This window comes from Microtus pennsylvanicus, chromosome 13, assembly GCF_037038515.1.
Source record: "Microtus pennsylvanicus isolate mMicPen1 chromosome 13, mMicPen1.hap1, whole genome shotgun sequence".
NCBI lineage: Eukaryota > Metazoa > Chordata > Mammalia > Rodentia > Cricetidae > Microtus > Microtus pennsylvanicus.
This window is the reverse complement of record NC_134591.1, coordinates 77330477-77355008: the sequence shown is the minus strand read 5'-3', so window position 1 is coordinate 77355008 and position 24532 is coordinate 77330477. Positions and strand designations below refer to the sequence as shown.

The 24532-nt window shown below is 54.5% G+C and overlaps 1 protein-coding gene across 2 annotated transcripts; it reads left to right on the top strand.

The window, feature by feature from the left end:
• Window positions 1–22813, top strand: Tmem201 (transmembrane protein 201). Of its 2 annotated transcripts, none has more exons than XM_075947184.1 (11): window positions 1–233; window positions 5901–6021; window positions 6819–7013; window positions 7971–8147; window positions 8959–9308; window positions 9754–9957; window positions 14724–14956; window positions 18212–18283; window positions 18753–19046; window positions 19970–20107; window positions 21251–22813. In XM_075947184.1, the coding sequence occupies exons 1-11, from the start codon at window positions 121–123 to the stop codon at window positions 21346–21348; spliced, it is 1995 nt and encodes a 664-aa protein (XP_075803299.1). In that variant the 5' UTR covers window positions 1–120; the 3' UTR covers window positions 21349–22813. The 2 variants fall into 2 exon arrangements, with proteins under 2 accessions (XP_075803299.1, XP_075803300.1); XM_075947185.1 differs by having other exon boundaries at window positions 13–233; window positions 9751–9957.
• The last annotated feature ends 1719 nt before the right edge of the window (window positions 22814–24532 follow it).

Sequence of the window (24532 nt, the reverse complement as noted above, 5' to 3'; positions counted from 1 at the left end):
AGGGGCGGGCCCGCGCCGGCTACAAAGCGGCGAAGGTCACGGCGCCAGCAGGAGCGCGCGGGCCGCCGGGAATTCGTTCTGCGGCCCGCGCCCCCGGCCCACCGACCTCGCCCGGGAGCCATGGAAGGAGTAAGCGCGCTGCTGGCCAGCTACCCCACCGCCGGCCTGGCGGGCGGCCTAGGGATCACGGCGTGCGCCGCCGCCGGCGTGCTGCTCTACCGGATAGCGCGGAGGTGAGTGCGCGCTCCGCTGCACGCGGCCCGGGCCGCTGCCGCCCCGCCCCCGCGAGGCCACGGCGGAGTCTCGGTGCGGGCCAGGCCTGCTTGCGAATGCGCGAGATCTCCTCTGCCCTAAAGACCTCGTCTGGAGGCAGCCTCGGAGCGTGGTTGGGGGAGGGGGCAGCCTGCTTGTTCATCCCTTCGAGGCGTGAGCCTTTGGCTGTACTGCCCTGTTGGGCCTCTGCAGCCCGTCGGTTAGGGTGATGAGAGCTGGCACTTGGTCCGCCTGCTATGGCAGTAACACTCCTCAAGGGAGCTCCCCCCGGAGTAGCCTTCGAGCTAAATACTTAGAAGAGGCACGTGTGAACAGTAGCAGCCTGAGACAGACATTTAGGGAACTTGTCTACTGCCCAAAGATGAGGAGGCTGTACTCTCTGGACACCTGTCTGGGATGGGTTTGGGGGCTGTACCTCTGCCCTGTCATGGCTTAGAGATCACGGGGACCCCAGTACTCAAAGCTGGTCTTGGCCATTCGCCTCCCTGGTCAAGCCCCGAAATGGAATAGCCTCTAACGAATGGTGAAGAAATAGCCCGCCTCATCATATCACAGAGGACAGGAATATATGCGGCGTTATGGAGCTTCTTGGAGACAGCCAGGGATGTGCAAAGCTCAGGACTTGTCCATAATCTCATGCCAACAAGGAGTTGTGGTCTGTCCATGTCCCAAGCAGAGCTTGCCCAAAGCCCAGGCTCCACCTGGTGCCATTGCCTCTCTCCCAGTCCAGGACAGGCTGCAAGAGCGGAGTGGAACTGACTGTGGCCAGTACTGGGTCACCACCTGTCACCCCTTGGTGCCCTCGGCTGGAGACAGGAATCCAAGGCCTTGGTGAGGTTCAGGGCATACATTTGCAGTGGGAGCCAAGTCCCTTGGTGCTCACACCAGACTGTCAAGGCGGAGACTTTGGTGCAGATTGGTCAAAGCGTGGTGCTGCGTGGTGTCTTCATCTGGAGGGAAATTGGCCACTCACAGTTCTGAAGTGAGACTGGCTTAGCCAGAGGCTGCAGCTTTCTCCTTCCCTAGCGGGGGATGCTGTGGCAGGCAAGAATCATCAGCTGTGGCAGAATGGGCGTTGAGTAAGCCAGAGAAAGCCTCCAAGGAGTTGTTTTTGGAAGGGCACTTGGTGGAGTGGGTGCTTGTAAACTGAGCACAGAGCTAACAGGGCAAGTCAGTGTGGCCCTGGGAGCTATGCGAAGAAGTCTCATCAGCTCTCTTCAGGTCAGTCCTTCCTGACTTTTAAAATTGGCTAAAGAGTGTCTGCGTGGTGGCACTGTTCTTTAATCCCAGCACTCGGGAGGCAGGTGCAGGCAGATCTCTGAGTTCGAGGCCAGCCTGGTCTACAAAACAAGTTCTAGGACAGCCAAGATTGTTATACAGAAAAACCCTGTCTCTCTCTCTCTCTCTCTCTCTCTCTCTCTCTCTCTCTCTCTCTCACACACACACACACACACACACACACACACACACACACACACACACACACACACACACGGAGCCAAAGTGGTTGCTGGGAAGTCCTCTAGAGCCCAAATCCGGCCCCTCTGCTTCCTTACCCGTGGAGTTTTCTTGTCCCTGTTAATGATGAGAGCAACTGCCATTCCTGTATTGGTGACAGGTGACACGCAGTGAGTATCTGCCGTTAAGTAGCAGCTCCTGTCAGGCAGGTACTACCGTTCTCACCCAGTTTACAGCTGGGGAAACAAAGCCTCGAGAAATGCCCTTCGTCGCCCAGCTGTAAGTGGAAGAGCCCCGTCTCACACCCACAAGCAGCTTCTCTGAACCTGTAGCTCTGGGGTGGAGGCCCCACATCTCTCTCAGGTGCCACAGTTCTTCCTGCTACTGCTCTGGCCTGACTTGGGTTTATATAATGTACTTGGGATTCGCCCCTTGTGAGTGCGTCTCGGCACCCATCGCCATCCTGCGTGCACAGCCTGTGGCGTCAGCTGGTGTTTATTAAGATCGTAGTTTCTGTGTTTGGAACTCAGGAGGACACAGCCTCTGGATGCATAGCAAAGCCTATCCCACCATTCAGAGGCCTTCTGGCAGTTACTGTGTCTGGGCTCACCTCAACACTCACCATTCTGAGCTGCCCGCTCCAGTTGAGCGGACGCCACTCCTATGCGCACATTTCATATGACCCTCTCCTGCCTGCTGCCCCGCTGCTGAGGGCACCTGTTTGTGGATGGCAGCATGTGTCCCGCAGGTTGGCTAGTCAGTCCTGTGGCATCTGTTGCCAGCTACTCTGAATTCTCATTCTTCTCCTTGTATCCCAGCCCAGTTGGTGCGTACTGCTCATGCGTCATCTCTGAAAGCCTTGAGTGGTGCTCGATGGACAGAGTGGGTGATGTGTCTGTCCCCAAGGGATCAGTTTGGGGGGGGTCTCTGTTCTCGTCAGCGATCCCTGTGAGATTGGGCCAGAGATCTGGACCTCATTGGTCCAGGCTCTGTGGAGTTGCTGCTGCCATTGAAGCGCGGGTGTGCCTCCCTGGACTCTTCCATTTGGTGAGGTCACACTTGGAAGAGCAGAGAAGGTGCATCCTGTGAAGCTGAACTTTCCCTGGAACCCTGAGATCCAGGCCTGCCTCTCTCAGGCGTAGCCTGTCAGGCCACTTTGGGAGAGGTGGGTATACTGGCCTCCCACAGACTCAGAGTAGCCCACGACAACTGAGCCCCATCCAGTGTCTGTGTGATGTAGCATGGGCCCTGAGTGGTTCCCAGGCCAGGGGACTTAAAAGTAGTGCAGAGGTGTGGGGACAGGAGTTTGGCTCTTCCCAAATGTCCTGGGCTAGTGGAGAGAACATTACCAGAGGCCCATGTTCGTGTTTCCCCTGTTGTGTCCAGGCCCTTGGAGAGGACACCAGGCATGTAGTCGCCCCTGTCCCCTTCTGTAAAGATCCGTCCACCATGGCTCCTTCAGGTTCCCTCTGGTATCCCAAGAGTTAAAGTCAGGGTGACCCGCTGGGGAAATGGTTTCCAGGTCCCCCACCCACCCGTGGGTTTGGCCATGGGCTGAGATGCTGCCTCTGCCAAATCACCTTCCTTCCTGTGTTAAAGGGACATTGTGTCTCATCACCTCCACCTTATTCCCCAAATGTGATTTATCATGGAATTGAGGTTTTTGGCTTGAGGAAGAAAAGTGGGCCAAGGAGTTTGCAAGGGAAACTTAAGGGGACTTTCCTTGAGCAAAAGCTGGGTGAGCTCTAAGGCCAGAACTGTCTGCTCTGGCCTGGGGACAGTGTGGGAGCTGTAAAGTGGCTGCTGGGACAGTTTTCATACATGATGCAGCAGCGCTGGTTGGTGCTAGAGGTTCCAAGATTCTGGCCAGCTGCCTGCTACCCCTGCCACATACCTTTTGGGGCTGTCCCTGAAGGAGATAGCATCTGGTATAGAGATCCCACCTAGCCATGGTGAACAATGGTTTCTTTGGCCACAAAAGAACACCCCCTTGCAGCATCCACCCCCTCCAACTTTAGGGAGGATGAATCCCCCGCCTTCCACTTCCACACCAGGCAGGCTTCTGTCAGAGGCCAGGAGCCATTTCCCTAGCAACAGAGCTGGAGACCCAGAGTGGAAATGATGGCTTCCTGAGTGGGAGGGGCTTCCTGGCAGCCTTGGTACCCAGAGCAAGCCCAGAATTGGCCTTTCCCAGCAAATAGAACAGAGCTAAGGAGCCCCAGGGGCAGATGGGTGTATGTCTCAGACTCGGGGACATATGAGAGGTCACACTGCCTGAGTACCAGCTATGAGGCATACCCTGGACATAATTACAAAGAGGCCTATAAAAGATGTACAAATTACCACAAAGTAAGTGCTTAATTGCCCGGGAATACCACACACGTGGGCACCCCGGCAGAGCGCATTTCCAAATCTCCAGCTGCAGCCCCTGCCGCAGTTTTCTGCATTGCTCTTTCTGTGATGGGGCCAGTAACGCTTTCGAGTACCAGGTACTGGCAGCGGGCTCTCTAGGGCAAAGTCTGAGCAACCCATTGGAGAAGTGAGGGCTTAGAATGAAGCATCTAGGAGGTAGAGTAACCGTTGAGACGCTAGCACAGGGGACCCTGCCCAGCTTGTGCACTGTGAAGGGTCTGTTTCTTTGTGGACTGGCTTGTTTGTTTTTAAGCTCTGTGTGTGTGTGTCTGTGTGTAAATGCAGGGGTCTATGGAGGTCAGAGGCATCAGATCACCTGAAGCTGGAGTTAACAAGTGGTTGTTAGCCACCAGAAGTAGTTGCTGGGATCCAAACTCAGGTCCTCAAGAGCAGTGAACAATCTTGACTGCTGAGCCGTTTCTCCGACACGCCTTCCTGCTGAGTGGCAGGGTCAGGCCTGAACTGAGGCAGAAGGAAGTGTGAGGCTGCTAGGGACCCCAGCCTCATCATCCTGCGTCCCTGTCATTTCTTGGTATTGACTAGGTTAGAGCACTGTTCGGGGCTTCCCAAGAGCAAGCCCTGTCTGTGAGGGGGGTGTTCATACCCCAGCTGACAGGATACCTTTCTTAACCTGCCCATGGGAGGGGGAAGGGAGTAGAGCTGCTGGCCAGGCGGTGTAGACAGTCCTGCAGGAACTAGAGCCCACTCCCAAGGCTGTCCTCCCCGCTGGGCTTCTGACTAGGTGACCCTTTCCATCACACAGCTCCTCACATCCTGTCATTGCGTGCTGTTGTCTTCTGGAAGCAGCTAGCACTGTGCCTGCTCCGTTTTACAGGCATGGCTTACATGCTGAGTTTGACAAATGGGAATCTCATGGGGACACACATACATAAGCTTCCGTAACCTGGGATTCAGCTCCTCCTCTTTCAGGATGCTAAGGCCAGGAAGTCATGCTGTCTGAGGAGCTGGGCATTTCTGTGGGGTGGCTCACTCTGCCCAGTTCTCAGCAGTGCCCCTGAGCTAGACATGGCCTCTGAGGGACAAGACAAGGTCAGGGGACAGGGCTCCACACCGGCTGCCTTTGCTGGTATTGTTTCTAGATTCCTGGCCCTGGATTTGCTGGGCGGTTGCTGTGTGACCTCTGCAATGCTGCACAGATCCCCCAGTGTCTGGGCCGGGATTATCCTTCAGGCCCCACCTGTTAACAGACGTGTGGTCAACAAAACCCGCTGTGGGCCTCCTCCCCTGGCTGAGCAGCTGTGACTTGTCACTGCCCGTCACCAGTCCCTACCCCTTGACGTCCTCGGCTCTCTCTCTAGGGATTTTTTCCTGGGAAGGACAAAAGGCTCTCTTCAGTCTTAGAACTCTCCGGAAATATGGCTTCTACACCCTAGGATCAGACCTTATGGGGGGATAAGGGGTTCTAAGCTTCACCTCTTTTGGTCCATTGGTTAGCTAGCCCTAGCCCTGTGCCCTCCCATCACCCTAATGTCTGAGACCCTGAAACAGTGGGGGCTGGTGGCCCTGGGCTCCCAGGTGGCTGCTACAGAGCCTACAGAGCCGGTGAGTCTCCAGCGGCCTCTCGTGAAGTACTGTCAGTTAGCAACACAGCATCATCTAGGGGCCCGCCTCCCTCCGCCATGACTTCCTCTTCTGGCTGGACCTCCATCTCCACCTTGGATACCACTTCCTGTGCTTGGATAATCTTTCATTTCACCAAGGTCTTCCAGGCCAACTCTGTTGTCCTTGGTCCACAGGGTGAAGCCAACGCATACTATGGTCAACTGCTGGTTCTGCAACCACGATACACTGGTGCCCTATGGGAATCGCAACTGCTGGGACTGCCCCCACTGCGAACAATACAACGGCTTCCAGGAGGTGTGGGCTGGCGCCGGGTGGAGGGCCGGTGCTCAGGCTGCTGCTGACACATACCATGCCACTGTAGTCTAACTGTGGCCCTGCCACCATGTCTCCCTTTGAGGAGGAAGAGCAGGTGCAGGGAGCTGTGGCCAGTTGTCCTGTGTTACCCAACAGGTGGCAGGATCGGAGTTCAAGTCCAAAGTCAGGCAGGTTTGCAGCCCAGTTGCTGCAGACACTAAGTATTCAGCTTTGTGGGTGGTTTGTTTTCTGTCACGGCTTTGTCTGTCCAGCTACCATAGTGTGTGAGTGTCTGAGTATGGCTTTTACTGAAACTAAAACAGACAGCCTACCCAAAGGCCCACTGGCAGGCTTAGTTTTCAGAGTGTTTCTTGGGGATAAAGCCAGGGTAGGAGACGTGGGTCAGGGGCACCCCACAGCCTGCCCTGATGCACAGATTGGGTGGCTTCTCAGCACCTAGATGTTGAGGGTTCCATGTGAGGCAGCATCAGAAGGAATGTGTAAAGAAGCCAGGGTAGGGGGCTGGAGAGATGGCTCAGTGGTTAAGAGCATTGTTGTTCTTCCAGAGGTCCTGAGTTCAATTCCCAGCAACCACATCATGGCTCACAACCATCTGTAATGAGACCTAGTGCCCTCTTCTGGTGTGCAGGTGTACGTGCAGACAGAATACTATATACATAATAAATAAATAAGTCTCTAAAAAAAAAAAAAAGAAGAAGAAGCCAGGGTAGGATTGTCTGAAGTCCTGGAGCATCCCTGAGTGGGCCACACTGACTGGAGCCCTCTCCCTTGCCCAGAATGGAGACTACAACAAGCCGATCCCCGCACAGTACTTGGAACACCTGAACCACGTGGTGAGCAGTGTGCCCAGTCCCCGTGACCCCACACAGCCGCAGCAGTGGGTGAGCAGCCAGGTCCTGCTCTGCCGGCGGTGCAGCCACCACCAGACCACCAAGATCAAGCAGCTGGCTGCCTTCACACCACGTGAGGAGGTGAGCATGCAAGCATGGGGGGGGGGCAGAGCCAGATAGCTATTCACACCTCCTACCGTCCCCACATTCCAGGGTGTGGGGCTTCCTTCTCAGCGGGAGCCCAGCTTGCCCTCGGTGTGATCTGGTGACGCCTGGGAAGACTCGGTGGAAACCAAGGCCTTGAAGGGTTTGTCCCTGAGCAGCGGGAGGTAGAGGCCTTGGGCTCTGGCTGCAGTTTCAGGGGCTCCACCCTGGTCTCATTCAGTAGTCTGTCCTGCCTAACATGGCATCCAGGGAAAAAGGCAAATCCCACCTGAGGCTCAAAGGTGCCTAGGAGAGAGGAGAAGTCAGGAATGAGGCAGAAGACAGGAGGGAGAGCTGACAAGATGGCTCAGCGGACGAAGACACTTGCTGCCAAGCGTGATTGTCTTCAGTTTGCTTCCTAGGGTGCACATGGTAGAAGGAGAAAAACTCCCACAAGTTACCCTTCAGCCTTCACTCATACGCTGACACACATACAGTAATGAAATGAGTAAATGCTATTTGAATGTTTTTTACAGTGAGGACGTGAGGTGACTTTCCATTTGGGCCCAACAAGAGATCATATGGCCATTCCTACTGACCACTGGCTGGGCCTTGCTGTGTCTCTGAGGGAGCAAGGGATGGAGCATCTCTCCTGAGCTGCTGTGGAACGAGAGTGGTCGGCTCTGGCAAACCCAGACTGAGCCAGCAGCTAGCTTGCTCCCTGAGTGAGTTAGACCTTCAGACTCAAGGAGAAAGGCAGGGTCTAATACTAGGTTTTCCTCCTGCCAGAACCTAGTGGGTCCTGAGCTACAGAGTGACATTAATGTCACTGTCTGGCGGGCTCCTAGCCTCTGCTGGTTAGCCCTTACTCCCAGGAGCTCTTATGACCATTTCACAGGCAGGGCCAGCGTTTAAACCCAGTTCCCACATATAACACAGACCTTCTACCCACAGGGCCGGTATGATGAGGAGATTGAGGTATACCGCCACCACTTGGAGCAGATGTACAAGCTGTGCCGCCCATGCCAGGCAGCTGTTGAGTACTACATCAAACACCAGAACCGCCAGCTGCGTGCCCTGCTGCTCAGCCACCAGTTCCGACGTCGGGAGGCTGACCAGGCCCATGGGCAGGTCTGAGGCTGTGGGGCATTTGGGTGTTGAGTGTGGGGGAAGATGCTCTGAGAGCTGGACCCTAGCAACCGAGACATAGCATAACATGCCAATACCACATTTCTGAGAAACAGTTGCCTGATGGCCCCTTGCTGTCGTTGTCGGCTCTCCCTAACAATGGGGGGTAGAGAGACCGCTCAGCCCTTAAGAATACTAACTACTCTTCCAGAGGACCTGGGTTCAGTTCCCAGCACCTACATAGCCGCTCACAACTGTCTGTAACTCCAGTTCCAGGGGACCCGACACCCTCACACAGATATACACGCAGGCAAAACACCAATGCACATAAAATAAAAATAAAAATTACTTTAAAGGCTGGGCGGTGGTGGCGCACGCCTTTAATCCCAGCACTCGGGAGGCAGAGATAGGCGGATCTCTGTGAGTTCGAGGCCAGCCTGGTCTACAGAGTGAGTGCCAGGACAGGCTCCAAAGCTACAGAGAAACCCTGTCTCGAAAAAACAAACAAAATTACTTTAAGAAAAAAAAAAGAGTGATTAGGATCGTGACGTGGCTGTCGCACACCTTAGCCAGGTGTGATAGGAATGTTTGATGAAAACTCAACAATGATTAAAAAATTTGAAAGAGAAGTCACCAGTGTATAGAAAGGATTCCTCTAAAGGAGAAGGAGCAGAGCCCTCCCTGGAGACCATCCCAGTGAGGCAGTAGCCTAGGTCTGGAGTGGGGCCTATGAACAGCATCCCCATATCGTGGGCACAGGGGTGGCCATTGCTGGCTCTCTTGCTTCTCACTGACCCGTCTCTTCCTCCCTCAGAGCTTCAGTTCCTCGGCAATGAAGGCACCCTTCCAGGTCATCCTGCTCCGTGCCCTGGCCTTCCTGGCCTGTGCGTTCTTGTTATCCATTACATTGTATGGCCCCAGCGAACCCTTCACCCCAGGAGCCGCCCTGCCCCTGGCCCTGCCTCCTGGGGGCAACAGCTCTGCTGCATCCGACAACACCACTGCTCAGGCCGAGGGCTGGCAGCAGCTGCTGGGCATGTTGCCAGAGCACGCCACAGAAAAGCTACGTGAAGCCTGGGCCTTTGGGCAGAGCCACCAGACCAGCATTGTGGCAGTGGGCCTGCTCACCTGCCTGCTGGCCATGCTGCTGGCTGGCCGTATCAGGTGTGTTGTGGGGCCTTGGCCATGGGTGGGCAGAGGTCTGCAATGCTGCCTAGGGTCTTTCTGGCCCCCTGCTCTGGACTGAACTCCATGCAGCTAGACAAAGCTGTCTAGTTTCTCCGGGATCAGGAGGACAGCACAGTACCACAGGCGATGGCGACACTGAGCCAGTCCTCCGCTGCCTCGGCCTCGGCCCGGCCTCCTCACAGTCTCTAAGTCAGAGTAGTAGAAGCCACCTGCCCCTGGTTCCCAGGCTAGGTCATGGGTGTAGGAGCCCCGGCTTGCTTAGTGCGGGCAGCCTTTCATAGAATGAAAGACCCTCCACTGACCTCTCTGTCCTCGTCTCTGAGCTGGACCCAGTGTGGATGGGGTGTGGGGGCAGGAAATGGTGGGGCTCAGGGTTTGGTAGTGTCTGCCGGGCACACACTCACCTTGCTTTCTCCAGCAGGCTCCGACGGATCGATGCCTTCTCTACCTGTCTCTGGGCCCTGCTGCTGGGACTGCACCTGGCAGAACAGTATCTACAGGCTGCTTCACCAAGCTGGCTCGACACACTCAAGTTTAGCACCACGTCCCTGTGCTGCCTGGTGGGCTTCACTGCAGCTGTGGCTACAAGGAAAGCTACGGGCCCACGGAGGTTCCGGCCCCGAAGGTCAGAGAAGCAGCAGTGACTGCGGGGGGTGGGGAGGAGGACAGGTGACGGACCTTGGCCCCGCTCTCTGAAGCAGGCAACCCCTGTCTTCTGTTACCCACCCCACTCCCACACCTTTAGCAGAGCCTGAGTTCATGCTTACCCCTCCGTTTCCCCCTTTACTTCCCAGCACTTCCAAGCCCCCACACCCCAGTCTTGGTGCTCCCAGGCACCTGTAGGTGCTCACAACTGCCACCATCTCTCTGGCCTAAGACCTTTTCATAGCCCTGGTGATCCAAACATGGCAGCTCACAGGTGATCTGCTTCTGACCCATGGCTTCCCGCTAGCTCCAGGCACCCCCGTCTTGTCCCCACTCTTCCTGGGGAGACTGCCTGCTGTATTCTTGTCATTTGCTATACCCTGTCTGGTCAGCGAGGCTGTGGCCTCAACAGGGTGAGCCAGGACCAGAGCAGAGCTGCCCCTCCTGGTCCCTTGTTCCCTCCTGGAATCTATTCCCAGTTCCTTGTTTCCCTCGGGGTCGTTCCCTGGGAGTGGAGAGTACATCATTGTGTGGTCAGCAGGCACCTGTAGCCCGCCAGGCAGGAGGAGGACGTGTTATCCCAGATCAGTAGCTGCTCTGCACAAACAGGACTGTTGGTGACACAAGTCATTGTCACCTTGTCCATCTCTAGCATCAGTGGCTTCCTTGGAATAAATTTTGGAGGGTGCCAAGGCTTTGGCCCTCAATTTCTCTAGGGGCAGCTGCAGGGCCCATGTCTCAGCCTCACCCTTCTTTCAGGCACAGCTTCCTAGGATGCCACCCCCAAAAGTCTCCACCTTAGGGGAAGGACCATGGATCAGGCCCTTGCTAGCTGTGTGGTTCTGGCCAAACCCCTGTTGTCCCTTAGCCTTGGTTAACCATCTGAAGTGGGAAATGGGTCCTTATGTAGGGCCTTGGGGTGCTGGCCTCAGTGAATTTGAGGACCACATGGTGACCACATAAAAACTCATTGTCTAAGGCCATCCAGAGCTGACGTGCTGCCCTCTGGTGGCTCCATTGGACTGCACACTCCCTCCATTGCTGGGTTCTATCACTTATATTAACATACATCCCACTGAGCTGCAGGCTCCATCCCCCTCTGCACCAGAGCGCAGGCAGATTACACATGAATGAGTGTCACGTCAAACGTGGCCATCAGCTGCTGGGTCTTTGTGAGGAAGCTTCTTAGAGCCCCATTGGGAGCTTGACAGAGGTACCCAGGCCCCGCTGTGGTAAGCTTGTTTGAGGGTCCTTAAAAGGCATTCTGCCCTCTACCCTCCGTAATCAGGCAGCAAGCCAAGTCTTACCCTGCATGTGTGGTGAGCTGGAGGTGTCAGAAGACGGGTCTTGTTTCTGGCGTTTCAGGGCTCAGCTTGCTCTCAGTTAAGGGTGTAGAAGGCCCTTCTGAAGAGGTGTGGATGAGGCCACAGTTGAGGTGTGGGCCTGCTACCGCTGGCCCTATGGCACAGCTTCCACCTGCCTGACTCTCCCAAGAAACTGGTCCCAGAAAAAGACGGGACAGGTAGTGGGCCGTTGTCTATGTGTTCTGTGTCCTCTGCGTGGTGTTGTGATCTCACTCTGAAAGAGGCCAGCAGGAGGGTGCTGATTTCTGCATTCTTGGCTTTGGATAGAAGCAGGGTGTGTGTGTGTGTGTGTTTGTGTGTGTATGTATTTAAATTATTTATGGTACACAGAGCCAGCTCTGGCCAGTCAGGATCCCTGCTAAGCATGTCTCTCCTGCCTGCTGGTGGGTGTAGAAAACATGATGGAACAAGGATTCCTGGCATTTTAAAGAGTTTTGTGTTACTTTTTAACATTAATAGTCCTTTAAAGTTAGTTGGAGAAAATACCAGCATGTTCTGGTGTTGCTGGCAGAAGCTGAGGAAATGTGGGCACCCTTGGGTTGTGACTTGTTGAGTGGGGACGACCACCAGACTGTCCCTGGTCAGAGTGGGATCGTCCCAGGTACCTACAGATTGTATCCCTGAAAAAGGAAGGAGGGAGCCGTACTCAGCTCTGGGTCTGGAATCCCTACACTGGCCCAGCAGACTAGTAACACTTGCCCTGGGATAAACGACCAGGATCGCCCTCCTCCATCCCCTGGCTAGCCCATATGCCTGCTGTGCCATCTCTCTGAACCCAGTACAAGTCTTGTGTCGTGTAGTAGGATTGTGACTAATTGTCTAGCGCCCTAATCACTGTAACCATCACTGGCCATAGACGTCATGTTTTGAATGCTGTGTTTTCAATAAATGCCTCCTGGGCCCTCATTCGGGTTGGCACCAGGTACCGCGTCCTTTTTTCTTTCATGATTCTTCAGAAGGGCTTCTGTGCCAGGGTGGGAGGGGTGGGTTTCAGGGACACTGCATTTACACAGGAGTCTGGGCTTGGGAGCAGGTTGGGGAGCTGGTGATGACATCGGATGGCTTGAGGGCACAGCTGTTTCTGTCTTGCTGCCCAGTGTTTTTCCCACGTGAATAAGCTGATGCAGCTACTTTTTTTGTTTGTTTGTTTTTCGAGACAGGGTTTCTCTGTGTTGCTTTAGAGCCTGTCCTGGAACTAGCTCTTGTAGGCCAGGCTGGCTTTGAACTCACAGAGATCTGCCTGCCTCTCCCTCCTGAGTACTGGGATTAAAGGCGTGCACCACCACTACCCAGGTAGCAGCTACACTCTTGATAGGGCTAGCTATGAGGAGGAAGTCTTGAGGCTCCCACCTCAGCCTTATGGCCCTGGTCACAGGACTTCCGGGAAACATGCGACTCAGAGAGTTGGGTTCGAGCTTGCAGGGATTCAGGGACCATTGAACTAAAGAAGCGCTGGATCCTTTTCAGGGGATGCTGCCTCAGGGACTGCCCAGGGCAGAGCAGAGCTGAGCCCTTGCCAGGCTCCCACCTTTGGGATCCACTCATCTGATGATGCTACCTTGTGTCACAGCCAGAGGGAACAGACCTCCAAAGCCCTCTCTCACAATGCTGGTGTTATCAGAGGCTTCAACACCCACAACGTCCCTGTGCTTAGTGGCCAGGACTGTCAGGCTTGACCACGGCATGGCCCCAGGGTTGAGCAGAGCTGGAGGGAAGGAGGATATGCTAGCAAAGGCCAGCCCATATGGGGCCAGGGGACTATAGTCCTTCTCTAACTGGGACCCTCTCTGTGTACTCTGCTTGCTGAACCTTGGGGGCTGTCTATTTCAGGGTCACCCTTGGCTCCTGGCTATGGCAAAGAATGGGCACAGGAGGACTAGTGTAGTGTCCTGCTGCCACCTGCTGGAAGGGCTTGGCCATGCCTGTGACCTGCTTTGAGACTGACACCTGCCACAACTTCCAGCAAATTCCCACAGTCAAGCGTGTGGTACCCAGGTTCCAGCCTCACCTCTGCTGGCCCTACAGAGCCTGAATGTGTCCCCCTGAGCCATTCATTGAGGTCCTACCAGACAGACTCAGTCATAATCCTGAAATGGAACGAGAAACTGCCCTTTTTGTTTTTTGTTTTGTTTTGTTTTTTGGTGCTGGAGATCAAATCTAGACACCCCCCCCCACACACACAGACACGCACACTTGACAAATACTTTACCACTGAGGTTAACCCCATCCTACAAAAGTCTTAGAGCAAGGAGTAGGGCTTCTGACAGCCCCCAAAAGGAGCAAAGTTAGGGTGTGTCCACAAATGCCCCTCTGCAGTTTTGCTGTGCCCTGATTTCCCTGTGTTCCCCAAACACTGAGCTAGAAGTTCAGGTGTATCACGGTCCTTTACAAGAGACTGGGAAGGTCATGTGATTGGGTGTTCACCAGATGGCTACATACATTTCTCTCACAAAACTGAAAAATGGGGAGAGGGGTGGTGTGGAGCTTGGCTAGCAGTAGCTCCCCACCCCAAGCCCTCGGCCATGACGGCATGGGGACCTAGGCCCCTGCTCACCATGAGGCCTGACCCTGCCAGCCCATCCGTCGGCACATTGTCTGCTGGGTTCATTTGTCCCTTGGGACCGAGGTAAGGCTGGATACCCGAATCCTTCCAGATGGCAGACTAATGGATTAACTGCCTCTGCCCCTCTCCCTCCGTAATCGGGTGCCTTAATCAGAAGCATGGTTGACATGGGTGGCCTGTGGCCATCAGGTTCTGTTGTGTGATTTGTACTGTTCTCGAGTTAAAGAGACACTGTCACCTTCTGTCTTTCGGGCAGCTTGCTGGTTGTTTGGGGGTCTTTCCTAAGATTGAGTTTGGCGTGCACAGTGTAAGAACCTTTTCTGGGGATCCAAGGCCTGGCTTCGTGAGGCTTGGCCCCAGGGAGATGTGACAGCATCTCAGCCCAGTTGGGAACCACCCAAAGCGTCTCTGCGGCTGGATGCTCCATTGGGAGGTGGCCGGAAGAACCCAGGTTTGAGCCTCACCGAGCGCCTGGTCTGGAGATGGAATGTTTGCTTCAGGGCAAAAGGGATTGGCATGAGGCTGGCCAGGTGACAGTGTCACTTTAATGCGGAGATGTAGTGGAGGTAGATTGCCGTGAGCCTGAGGGGGCCGGAGGGAGCATGTGGGGTGGGGTGGGTCATGCTGGTGTCTCCCAGCCACCCGCTCCTAATAAGTGGACAATTGCTCCTTTGCTTCGACTAACGCACGCCTCGTCTGGGACCCCGACTCAGGCCCACCTCACACCCTGGGAGGGGATAGGCCCCATTGTGCAAAGGCTATTTCCAGAACCTTCCCGGCTTACTCTCCCCTCTCTGTGGCCCTGGCCCTTCCTTGCAGGTACTTCTCAGGAGACTCTGCCAACCTTTTCCCCTCCAGCCCCAGCCTGGCCGTGCCCTGCCCAAGCATCACAACGTCACCAGCATCTCTCTTCATCCCCACCCCACCCGGCTTCCTGCCTCTGACCAAGCAACAGCTCTTCCGATCTCCTCGTCGGGTCTCACCCTCCTCACTGCCAGGCCGCCTCAGCCGGGCCCTCTCACTGGGAACCATACCTTCTCTGACCCGGACAGGTAAGACTTTGCCGGCTTTGATGACAGAATCCAAGTAGGCCTGGATCTTGTGAGGAGGAGATGGGGTAATACCAAAGAGTTGGTTTGAACTCCAGCTAAGGAGATGGGCAGGGCTGGGCTCAGACCCAGGTGAGCCCACTCAGCACCCACATTGACCAATCACATCCCATTGTTTCCCTCCTTAAAGCCTGGGCCTGTAGAAGGATTCCTCATGAGCACTTGTGTTATTTGAAGTGATCTATTTCAAGGGCTCAAAAGGGGACTAGAGATACAGCTACATGGGTAGGGTACTTGGCTAGCATTCACAAGGTCCCAAGTTCAATCCCCAATACTACGTAAAGCCAGCGTGATAGCGCACACCTGTAAACCCAGCACTCTGAAGGCAGAGCTAGGAGGATCAGAAGTTCAACGTCATTCTCAGCTACTAGCCAGCCTGGGCTATGTGAGACCCTGTCATTGCCCCCCCCCCCTAAAAAAAAGTGCTCCGAAGAGTGACAAGCATCCCTTGTGTCTCAGTAAATGAGTGCTCACTGAGTTTTATCATTTTCTGCCTTTCTATCTGGAGAATGTGTGCCTGGAAGGCAAGGATTCTGTCTCTGTCAGTTGCATTTGTTGGTTGCTTGTCTTGTGGAGCCTGAAGAGACCAAGCCCTGGCCCTGTCTGGAGGGACATGTGAGGGGCACCTCTCCTGCCACCAGTGGGATCTGAGAATCGAACTCAAGTCGTCAAGTCTGTCCTTACGACTTCTACCCACTGAGCCATCTCGCCAACCCCATATCCAGTTTTAAACATGCTTAATCCAGGTGCGTTAGTGACGGTTCTCATTTGCCTTTGAGAACCTACCTGAGAGTTTGCCCCAATCTCAGGTGTCAGATGAGCTTCAAGGAGGAATGTGGGTGCATCTTGGTTCACCCCCTTTCTTCTTTACTACGCTATAAATAGGCACTGGACTTGGTCTTGTAGCCAGGCTCCCTCTTAAGACCATCAACAACATCATCAGAAGCCCCAGTCTTTGGTAACTTGTTCAAGGTCCTCCTGCATTTTAGAGCTGTGTGAGCCTGGCAGCCAGACCCCTTAATGCAGGCTGCTTCTCACCTGCTGTGTGCACACTCAGTGTTTTCCCTGCCAGAGATACTGGACACTTGAGGAGACAGCATCTGAGCTAAGCAGGGGCAGTGCCAGGCCTTGAGGTAGGGGTAGGTAGAGATGGGGATGTCCTTACCGTCCGTGGAGGCTTGGGTAACCCTGTGAGCCAGGTTCCTCTGAGCGTAGTGCCAGCCTCTCTCACTTACTCATCGGAGCCTGTGAGAGCACAGGCGCAGGCGGCCACAGCTGGAGGTGCTGGCAGGCCTCTCTGGGCTGTGTAAGTGACAGCTGTGGTGCAGGGTCCTGATGGGAAACCTGAAACTGGGAGCGTGTTCTAGAACCCTTGCCAGAAGTTGGGAGCTAGGGAGCCCCTAGCCCTCTCTGAATGCAGGTCTTAGTTCTTTAAAAAAAAAATAGACCCAAACTGAACCTGGTGGTGCCTGCCTGTAATCTCAGCATTTACAAGGCTGAGGAACCCCAGAGTTCAAAGCCAGTCCAGGCTACATATCAGGTTCTTGTCTCTAAGTAAGTAAATAAATAAGAAAAAAGGAGCAATGGCTCAAGGGTTAAGGGTGCATGTTGTTCTTGCAGAGGACCCTAGTTCTGTTCCCAGCACCCATGTCGTGCAGCTTATCACTTCTGTAACTTCAGCTTCAGGATACCCAGCACCAAGGCGGAAGGCAGGACTTCCTTGTGCAGGAAGCAATGTCCCTAAGCCCGTTTACCTAGCTCCAGGCTCTGCCTACCGCCCACTCCCCCTTTGCTGCTCTTTGGAGGTTAAATGGGGGTGCTACTGCCACCTGTGAGAGTTGTGTTGCCAAGGTGTTCTTCTCCCTGTCTGACATAGGCCAGTCCTGTACACTTTGGGCATTGTGAGGGTTTATTATATGCAGGAAACTAAGGAATTAGCCTGTACATCAGCGGGTTGCTGCTAGCATATCCTCAAGTGTCACGAGGGTACAGGGCCGGGCCTTGGGTTTAGACTGGGTGTGTGACTAGATGACAGAGCAGTTGCCTAGGGTATACAGGCCGTGCATCCTCCCCAGCATCTAAAATGATAATAGCAGCTGGGCGGTGGTGGCGCACTCCTTTAATCCCAACACTCGGGAGGCAGAGGCAGGCAGATCTCTGTGATTTCAAGGCCAGCCTGGTCTACAAGAGCTAGTTCCAGGACAGGAACCAAAGCTACAGAGAAACCCTGTCTCGAAAATCCAAAAAAAAGAATTATTTAACCAAAAACTACAGAGAAACCCTGTCTCGAAAATCCAAAAAATAAAAATAAATTAAAATAAAATAAAATGATAATAGCAATAAAATAAGGCAGCTGCGGCTGGGACTGTGGGGAAAGGAAGTGGACTAGGTGCCCGGCACTCAGTCTGCAGAAGTGGCTGCTGGTCTCAGTCAGGACGGGGGTTCTGATAACAGCAGGATCTCCAAAAGGAGTGGGTCCGAGAACATGTTCTTGCAGGTCTAAGGCTCACATACTAGGAGACCAACCGGGTCTAGGGTACAGGTATCAGCATGGGCCTCTTGTCTCTGTCTGTCTGTCTCTCCCTCTCCTCCATGCTTCTGTTCTCTGCCAACTGCTAAATCCTGACACTCATGCCTCAGAGATTCCTTTTCCCAGCTTCCACAGACCTGCCTTGAGGTTACTCTTGCGGGTATACTTCAGTGGAGGGTACTCTGGTGGGTATACTTCAGTGGAGGGTACTCTGGTGGTTACCTTTGGTAACTCCAGTTTCAGGCCATCTGCAACCCACTTGTGCCAGCATTGGGTTCACATAGTGCACGTGCATACGAGTAAACAAACACTCGTGTACTTAAACTGTAGTACATGCAAGTAAACACTCATGTACTTAAACTATAGTGGATATAAGTAATCACTCGTGTACTTAAACTTTAAAAGTGAAGATTGATTTTTTTTTTAAAACACTGCGTGTATGGAAGGAAGGGCAAGCGATGAAGAGGCAGAGACCATAGCCACTGCCTTCTCCTGACCACTGGAGGCTTCGGTGTCTTCTTCGGCAGAGTGGGACTGCCCGCCCCCACATGCCCTGGATGGCAGTTGCTGTTTTCATGAAAGCACCTAGCGCTCTGTGGCAGGGATGTGGGGACAGAGGGCGGTGGCCGTCACCCTCAGGTCAGTGATGCATCTCTCTTTCTGCCTAGACTCAGGGTACCTGTTCAGCGGGAGCCGCCCACCATCTCGGGTGTCTCCACCTGGGGAGATTTCTCTTTCAGGTAAGAAGGGGAGCTGGCAGAAGGGCCTGGAAAGCTGTTACAGGTGCCCCTGAGGCAGGTTACCCCAACCCTGGGCAAGAGACATGGACGTGTCTAGGTTTTCTCTGATGTGAAGTAGGTTGGGGGTCAGACAGTATCATGCTGTGTTCACAGATAAGCCAGGTGCAGCCCTGTCAGGCTAGGCCATCTGACCTGAGACCAGACGAGCCCGCTGCTGTCAGGGCCCAACTCTCAGCCCAGGGAGGTCTAGACACATACTCTGGGCCATTCCTACCCTACCTGCGCCCCCCCTGCTCACTTCCTGGTATGGCCCCAGCCCTTCCTCCCTCAGGTTCCTGTAGAGTTTCCCCCGTCCCCAGCCCACACCTTAACCTTCCTTCATGAGCCAAGGGAAGCTTCGGGTCCGAGTAGCACGTGGCACACGTCCTGTGCTGCTGTGTCCCTGATTCGTCTTCCTCCCTCTCTGCAGATTACTTCTCTCTGCTGTCGGGCAGCTTCCCCTCTTCCCCTCTCCCTTCTCCAGCGCCTTCTGTGGCCAGCTCCATGGCCTCCAGCTCTGGCTCCCTACGCCACCGCAGGCCCCTCATCAGCCCTGCCCGGCTCAACCTGAAAGGGCAGAAACTGCTGCTCTTCCCAACCCCTGGGGAAGGGCCCAGTACTCCCAGCAGCTCGGAAGAGCACTCACCGCCCAACGGCAGCCTCTTCATTGAGCCTCCCCAGCTCCCCCAGAGGAATCGCATACGGGACACGAAGCATACTATGGGTATGTGGGCCTGCAGCATGCAGCAGGTGTTGCCATGGGAGCTCTTGGCTGATCCCGAGGTCACCTGGTGCTGGGGGGCGGGGCATCTATAGTGACTGCCCAGCGTGGCTCTGGTGATCCTGAACCCTCTCTGATGGGTGCTTTTGCCTCTCTCGGGGTTTGGCTGTCATCTACTGGGACCTCAGAAAGCCTGTTGTGCACTCTCAACCTGTGCCTGTCGTGGGTGCTTTCATTTTCTACCAAACATTTTTAAAAGTTAGTTGGACTCCCTTAAAATTTAGACTTTGAGCCATGCGGTGGTGGCACACGCCTTTAATCCCTGCACTCAGGAGGCAGAGGCAGGCGGATCTCTGTGCATTTGAGGCCAACCTGGTCTACAGTTCCGGGACAGGCTCCAGAGCTACACAGAGAAAATCCCTGTCTGGAAAATAAAAGTGTAGACTTTGGCCTGGAGGGATGGTTCAGCCCTAAAGGCTGGGCTGACAACAGAAAATACAAGAGTTCGGTGCCCAGCACCCACAGTTGTCCCTCAGGTACATTTAAATAAAAGAAATTAAAAAAAAATTAGACTTTAATGTGGGCCATGTGGCTTTCTTGGGTCTGTAAATGTGGGTAGATTTGAGCACCTGGGCTAAATGGGTCTGAGAGGAGGGGATGGACAGGCAGTCCGGAGCCCGGAGCCTGGAGCCGCTCTGGTCCTCAGCCTCAGTCCTCACTGCCTTGTGGGACTTACTGGTTGGTGCCAGTGGGCACTTGTGCTGCCCTGACCTCAGCACACGGTCCAGACAAGGCCCTGGCCCTCTGCTGCTTCAAGGAGGAGCAGTTGGGACTTGTGAGGACCTTGTCGTGGACTGAAGCAGAGCTCTGGGGATGTCCTGGGGTTGAGCTGTGAGCATAGCGGCATATCGCTCTTTCTTCTGCAGACATGCGATCGATGGTGGCTAGAGACAGTGCCTGCAGCAGCCGCTCCATCAAGAAAGAGGAGGACTCGTCCCAGTCCTCCACTTGTGTGGTAGACACCACCACCAAAGGGTGCTCCGAGGAGACTGCTCTCTGGAAAGGTCTGTGACCCTGGGGTGGGAGAACCAACCCCAAGCCCCCTCTCTGGAGATTACAGTATATGTGACAAAGAACCTCCTAGAACGCTACACTTGTGGTAACTCCACTAGTTCATCTCCTCGGCTGCACTAGCCCCACGTCAGACGTTCAGTAGCCATGGGTAGCGCAGGGCTCCTGTGCTCAGAGTCGACACTGAAGACATCCAGGATGTACTTCTCTGGAGTCTCGGCATGATAGCAGGTGTGGGCCAGAGCGCCCCCAGCCTCCTGGGTGACTTGGCTCCTTGCTTACTGGCTTACTGATGGGCGCAGTGTGAGACCATCCGTGGATCCTGGTGAGCTCCTCCACATAAGGGAGACAGGACACTAGTGGAAGGGACAAGTCAGCAAGTGAGGTTTCGTGACTGGGGGCACTGCTGCCCCAGAATCAGATCGGACGTCTGTGCTGGTGACTTTGAGGCCATGATGACCTCATTCTACTTTTGGTTATTGTTGGGTTTTTGTTTGTTTTTTTTGCTGCTTTTTTTTTTTTTGTATTTTTGAGACAGGGTTTCTCAAAACAGCCTTGGCTGTCTAGAACTCCCTTCGTAGATGAGGCTGGCCTTGAACTCACTGAGATCCGCCTGCACCTGCCTCTGGGATTAAAGGTGTACTTCACCACCGCCCTGCTGTGTTGCTTTTAAGCAAGGTCTCCTGTAAACCAGGCTGGCTTTGAACTCACTAATGTGAGAAGCCTTTGATCTCCTTATCCGCTGCCTCTGTCTCCTCAGTGCTGGGATGGTAGACAAGCGCCATCGTTCCCAGCTCGGAGTCTACTTTTTAATCTGAGACTTGAGCAGGATAGCCCTCCACAAGACCCCATTTCTTCCTTTGTGACATGGGTATCTCTGGGTATCTTGGTTGCCCCCTTGTTACCTGGGTGTAGCCTCACCTAGGGTCCATGTGGTTACACGGGTTCTGGAAAGATATGCCTTCAGAGATGTAGGGCCAACCAGTACCCTGGGAAGGGCCCCAGGTCCTCCATCCAGGGAGGACTTTGCTGGAGGGCAGATTAGATGGGGCCTGGCCAGCTGGGGTAGGTCTGAGCGCCCTACATGAGGATCGGGGTGCCTGCCACACTGCTTCTAACTTGTGTCCTGCTTACAGCTCGTGTTGGCCCCTCTCTGGTCCGGGGCCTCCTGGCTGTGAGCTTGGCCGTCAATGCAGTCTTCACCTCAGCCTACCTGTACCAGAGCCTGCGCTGACCACCGTGACTGCCCTTCTGGAGGGCACTGCCCAGGCGCATGCTGCTTCCACCACTGCCGCTCAGATCCCTCCCTGAGGGCCTCTGTCTCCGCCTTGACACCAGGGCCCTTGTTGAGTCCCTGACCTCAGGACACCTGCTGTCCCAACAGACTGCCGACATCAGCTGTGTTTGGTGCTGACACTCTGACCCAGCCCCGGGGACACTAGTGCTGCTGTAGAGGCAGCAGGGGCCAGCTGCTGCCACCCGGTCACATCTCTACTCCAAGACACCAGAGATCTGCCTCAGTGCCCCGCCAAAAACCCAGATGAAGAAGGCCCCACACCAGAGAGCAAGCCTCCCTGCAGCAGGCACCTGGCAGCCCATCTTGCCCCTGACTGTTGGCTCCAGGCAGGGCTGAGCAGGTGGGAGCCTGGGACTCACAAGAAGTACCTGTGTTCCCTCTCCTCCTGAGTCCTGCCCCACTCACCTGTCCGGTGAGTTCTGGTGGCTGAGCAGGCAGCTCCATTGCCCTGAGAGCACCAGAGCCCCCTTGCCTGGCCGCCAGTTCCGCATGAGCTGCACAGTTTAGACAAGACTGGACCCCTCCCTCTCTGCACCCAGACCCCTTTCTCCTTTGGTCCTCAGGCCCGACTGTTCCTTCCTTCATCTGCCCCACCTGTGTCCCCTTCATGCCCAACCACGGCCCTGCTGAGGGCACTGCGGACTTGAGTGCACATCTGTCCCATGAGGAAGGAAGAGGGACTTAGGCCTGACACTGGCCCTTTCGATACTGTGGGGCCACGTGCCTGTGGGGTCAGTCCCATCCCCATCCCAGGCTTTGGCCTCAGGCACGTGTGTATGTGGGTGTGAGTGTGGTTTTGTGTGTCTTTGTGTTACACTGCTTGGGATTTGTTGGGGAGGGGCATGGGGCAGGGAAGGGTCTTCACTGTCATTCAGGGATAAAATTTTAACTTTATTTTTGTACACATTTTTTGCCAGGTGAGGTGTGTGCTGGCCTCCAGCTCCCGGCCAAGGGAGGTCGTTTCCTAAGCTTCGGGTGCTTTAGTACTCTTCTTTTTTTACCATAGGGAAGGAGGCCTGGCCTGACCTCCACACTCCTGACAGCCCAGCCTGTGGGCAGTCAGGACAGTGTCAGGACTCCATGAGTCCAGCTGCCACCAAAGGTTCCAGCTTGGAGGTGGCGCTTCTTGGTCTCCATTTGTACAGTGGGTACATCAAGTTGAAAAATTTTTTTCCTGCCTAATGAAACCAAATTGTTCCCCAGCATTTTTGTCTCCAGCCCTTGGGAAGTGCCCAGGGAGAAACTGGCCCCTCGCACCAGCGCAGCAGGCCAGCCTGGCACACTGCGCACCCCACAAGGGGCTTTGACTTACATTTTGATTTATACATAAAACACGACATTATTTTTCTTTACAAAAGCAAAACAACTTAAAACCATACCAACTTTTGACTTGAACCAACCAGGCTCTGTTGTTTGTGTTTGTTTGTTTGTGGGAACAGCTCCCTGGAAGAAAGGCACCCGTCCCGGGGTGCGGGTGCTGTGTAGGGGGTTGGTCCAGAGAGTTCCTGGAGCCCTGACTCCTGTAGGAGTGAGCTAGTAGCTGCATCCTGCTGCTGATCCGCATGTCTGAAGACCAACAGGAAATGGTGTGGGCAGGCATGCATGGAAGGTGGCACCCAGCCCCCTGCCTCAGGCTGGAGGGATGTTCTGGTGTCCTTCTGTTGCTGTAATGAGGCGCAGGAGCTTGCAAACAGGCCTGTATTGCCAATCCACACAGCCATTTCCTCTAACCAAGGAGGTAGGGTCCGTGGAGGGTACTAATCTCAGGTTCAGGACCCCTGTCTAGGGAGGCTGCATCAGTTAACAAGGTGGTCCACAGACTTGCCACAGTTTCATCTGATCTGGGAATTTCCTCAATTGAAATTCTTCTTCCAGATTAATTCTAGGATGCCAAGTTGACAGAACAAACCAGGGCTAGAGGTCAGCAAAGATGTGGTTGTCTGAAGCCCTCACACTAGCCCTGTGGACCTCCTGGCCCCTGAGCTTAGAACCTGCAGGCTCAGAACAGAACACTGCCTAAGTAGGTAGGAGGGGTACCCAGTGTCCACTCTGCCCTGACACCCCTCAAAAAGCCCATGCTTTTCCTGTCTCTCCCACCAGGCCCATTTCACAACCATCAGTGAGATCAAACCTTTACTGTTGTCATTTGATGATTGTTTCTGAGCTGGGCCTGTAGTGGTTTACATCAGGCAAAGCCTGCCGTGGTTAAATAGCCTTTTCTGTAGCATCCTGCCCTGTGCGGGATCCTGTGGCCCCAGTTCACAAAGGCTGTTCCCACCTGTGTGAAAATTCCTGTCCCAATTGCTACCCTCTGCCTTCTGAAGATGTGTTTACATTTCCAGGAACCCACAGAGTGGAAGGAGGTCGGGACAGCTCCAGACCTCCGCTTCTGTGTGGTAGCTCATGCGCACTCAATGCAAAGTCAGTTAAAGGCCAGCGAGGCAGCTCAGTGAGCAAGGTGCCTGACGCCGAGCATGACAGCCTGAGCTTGGTGCCTGGAACTCCACACACAAAATTTATTTAAAATAAATTTTTTTAACTAAGGTTGAGTCTGGTGGCAAACACCAGTAATCCTCACACCTGTAAGATGGAAGCCAGAGAATCCAGAGTCAAAGGTCAGCTGCACAGTGCCATGCTGGCCTGAAAGAGACTCGGAAATTACAGTTGAGCAGCTCTGTTCTTCCTCCAGTTCTTCCCCTTCTCCTCACAGTTCCCTCAGAAAGGCACTGGGGCTGTCTAGTGGCTCACCCTGGATGTGAGGCAGGAGGTTTGTCTTGAGTAGACTAGCCCAGGCTAAAGACGCTGTCTCAGTTTTTAAGAATGGAACTAGCCAGATGGTGGTGCACACAGTTAATCCCAGCACTCGGGAGGCAGAGGCTGTCAGATCTGGTCTACAAAATGAGTTCCAGGACAGCCAGGGCTACACAGAGAAGCCCTGTCTTCTGTGGAAAGGAAAGAAAAGGAGCTGGGGGAAAAGAGGCCACGTTGCAGATTCTCTGCATGCACATAAGGGGGTGAGGGAGGTCAGAGCTAGGCAGAAGAGGTGAGGGAGAACCTATATTCCCTGAGGTCAGGGACACTGGTCACCACTGTACCCTCCAAACAGAATGCTGTGTGCGTC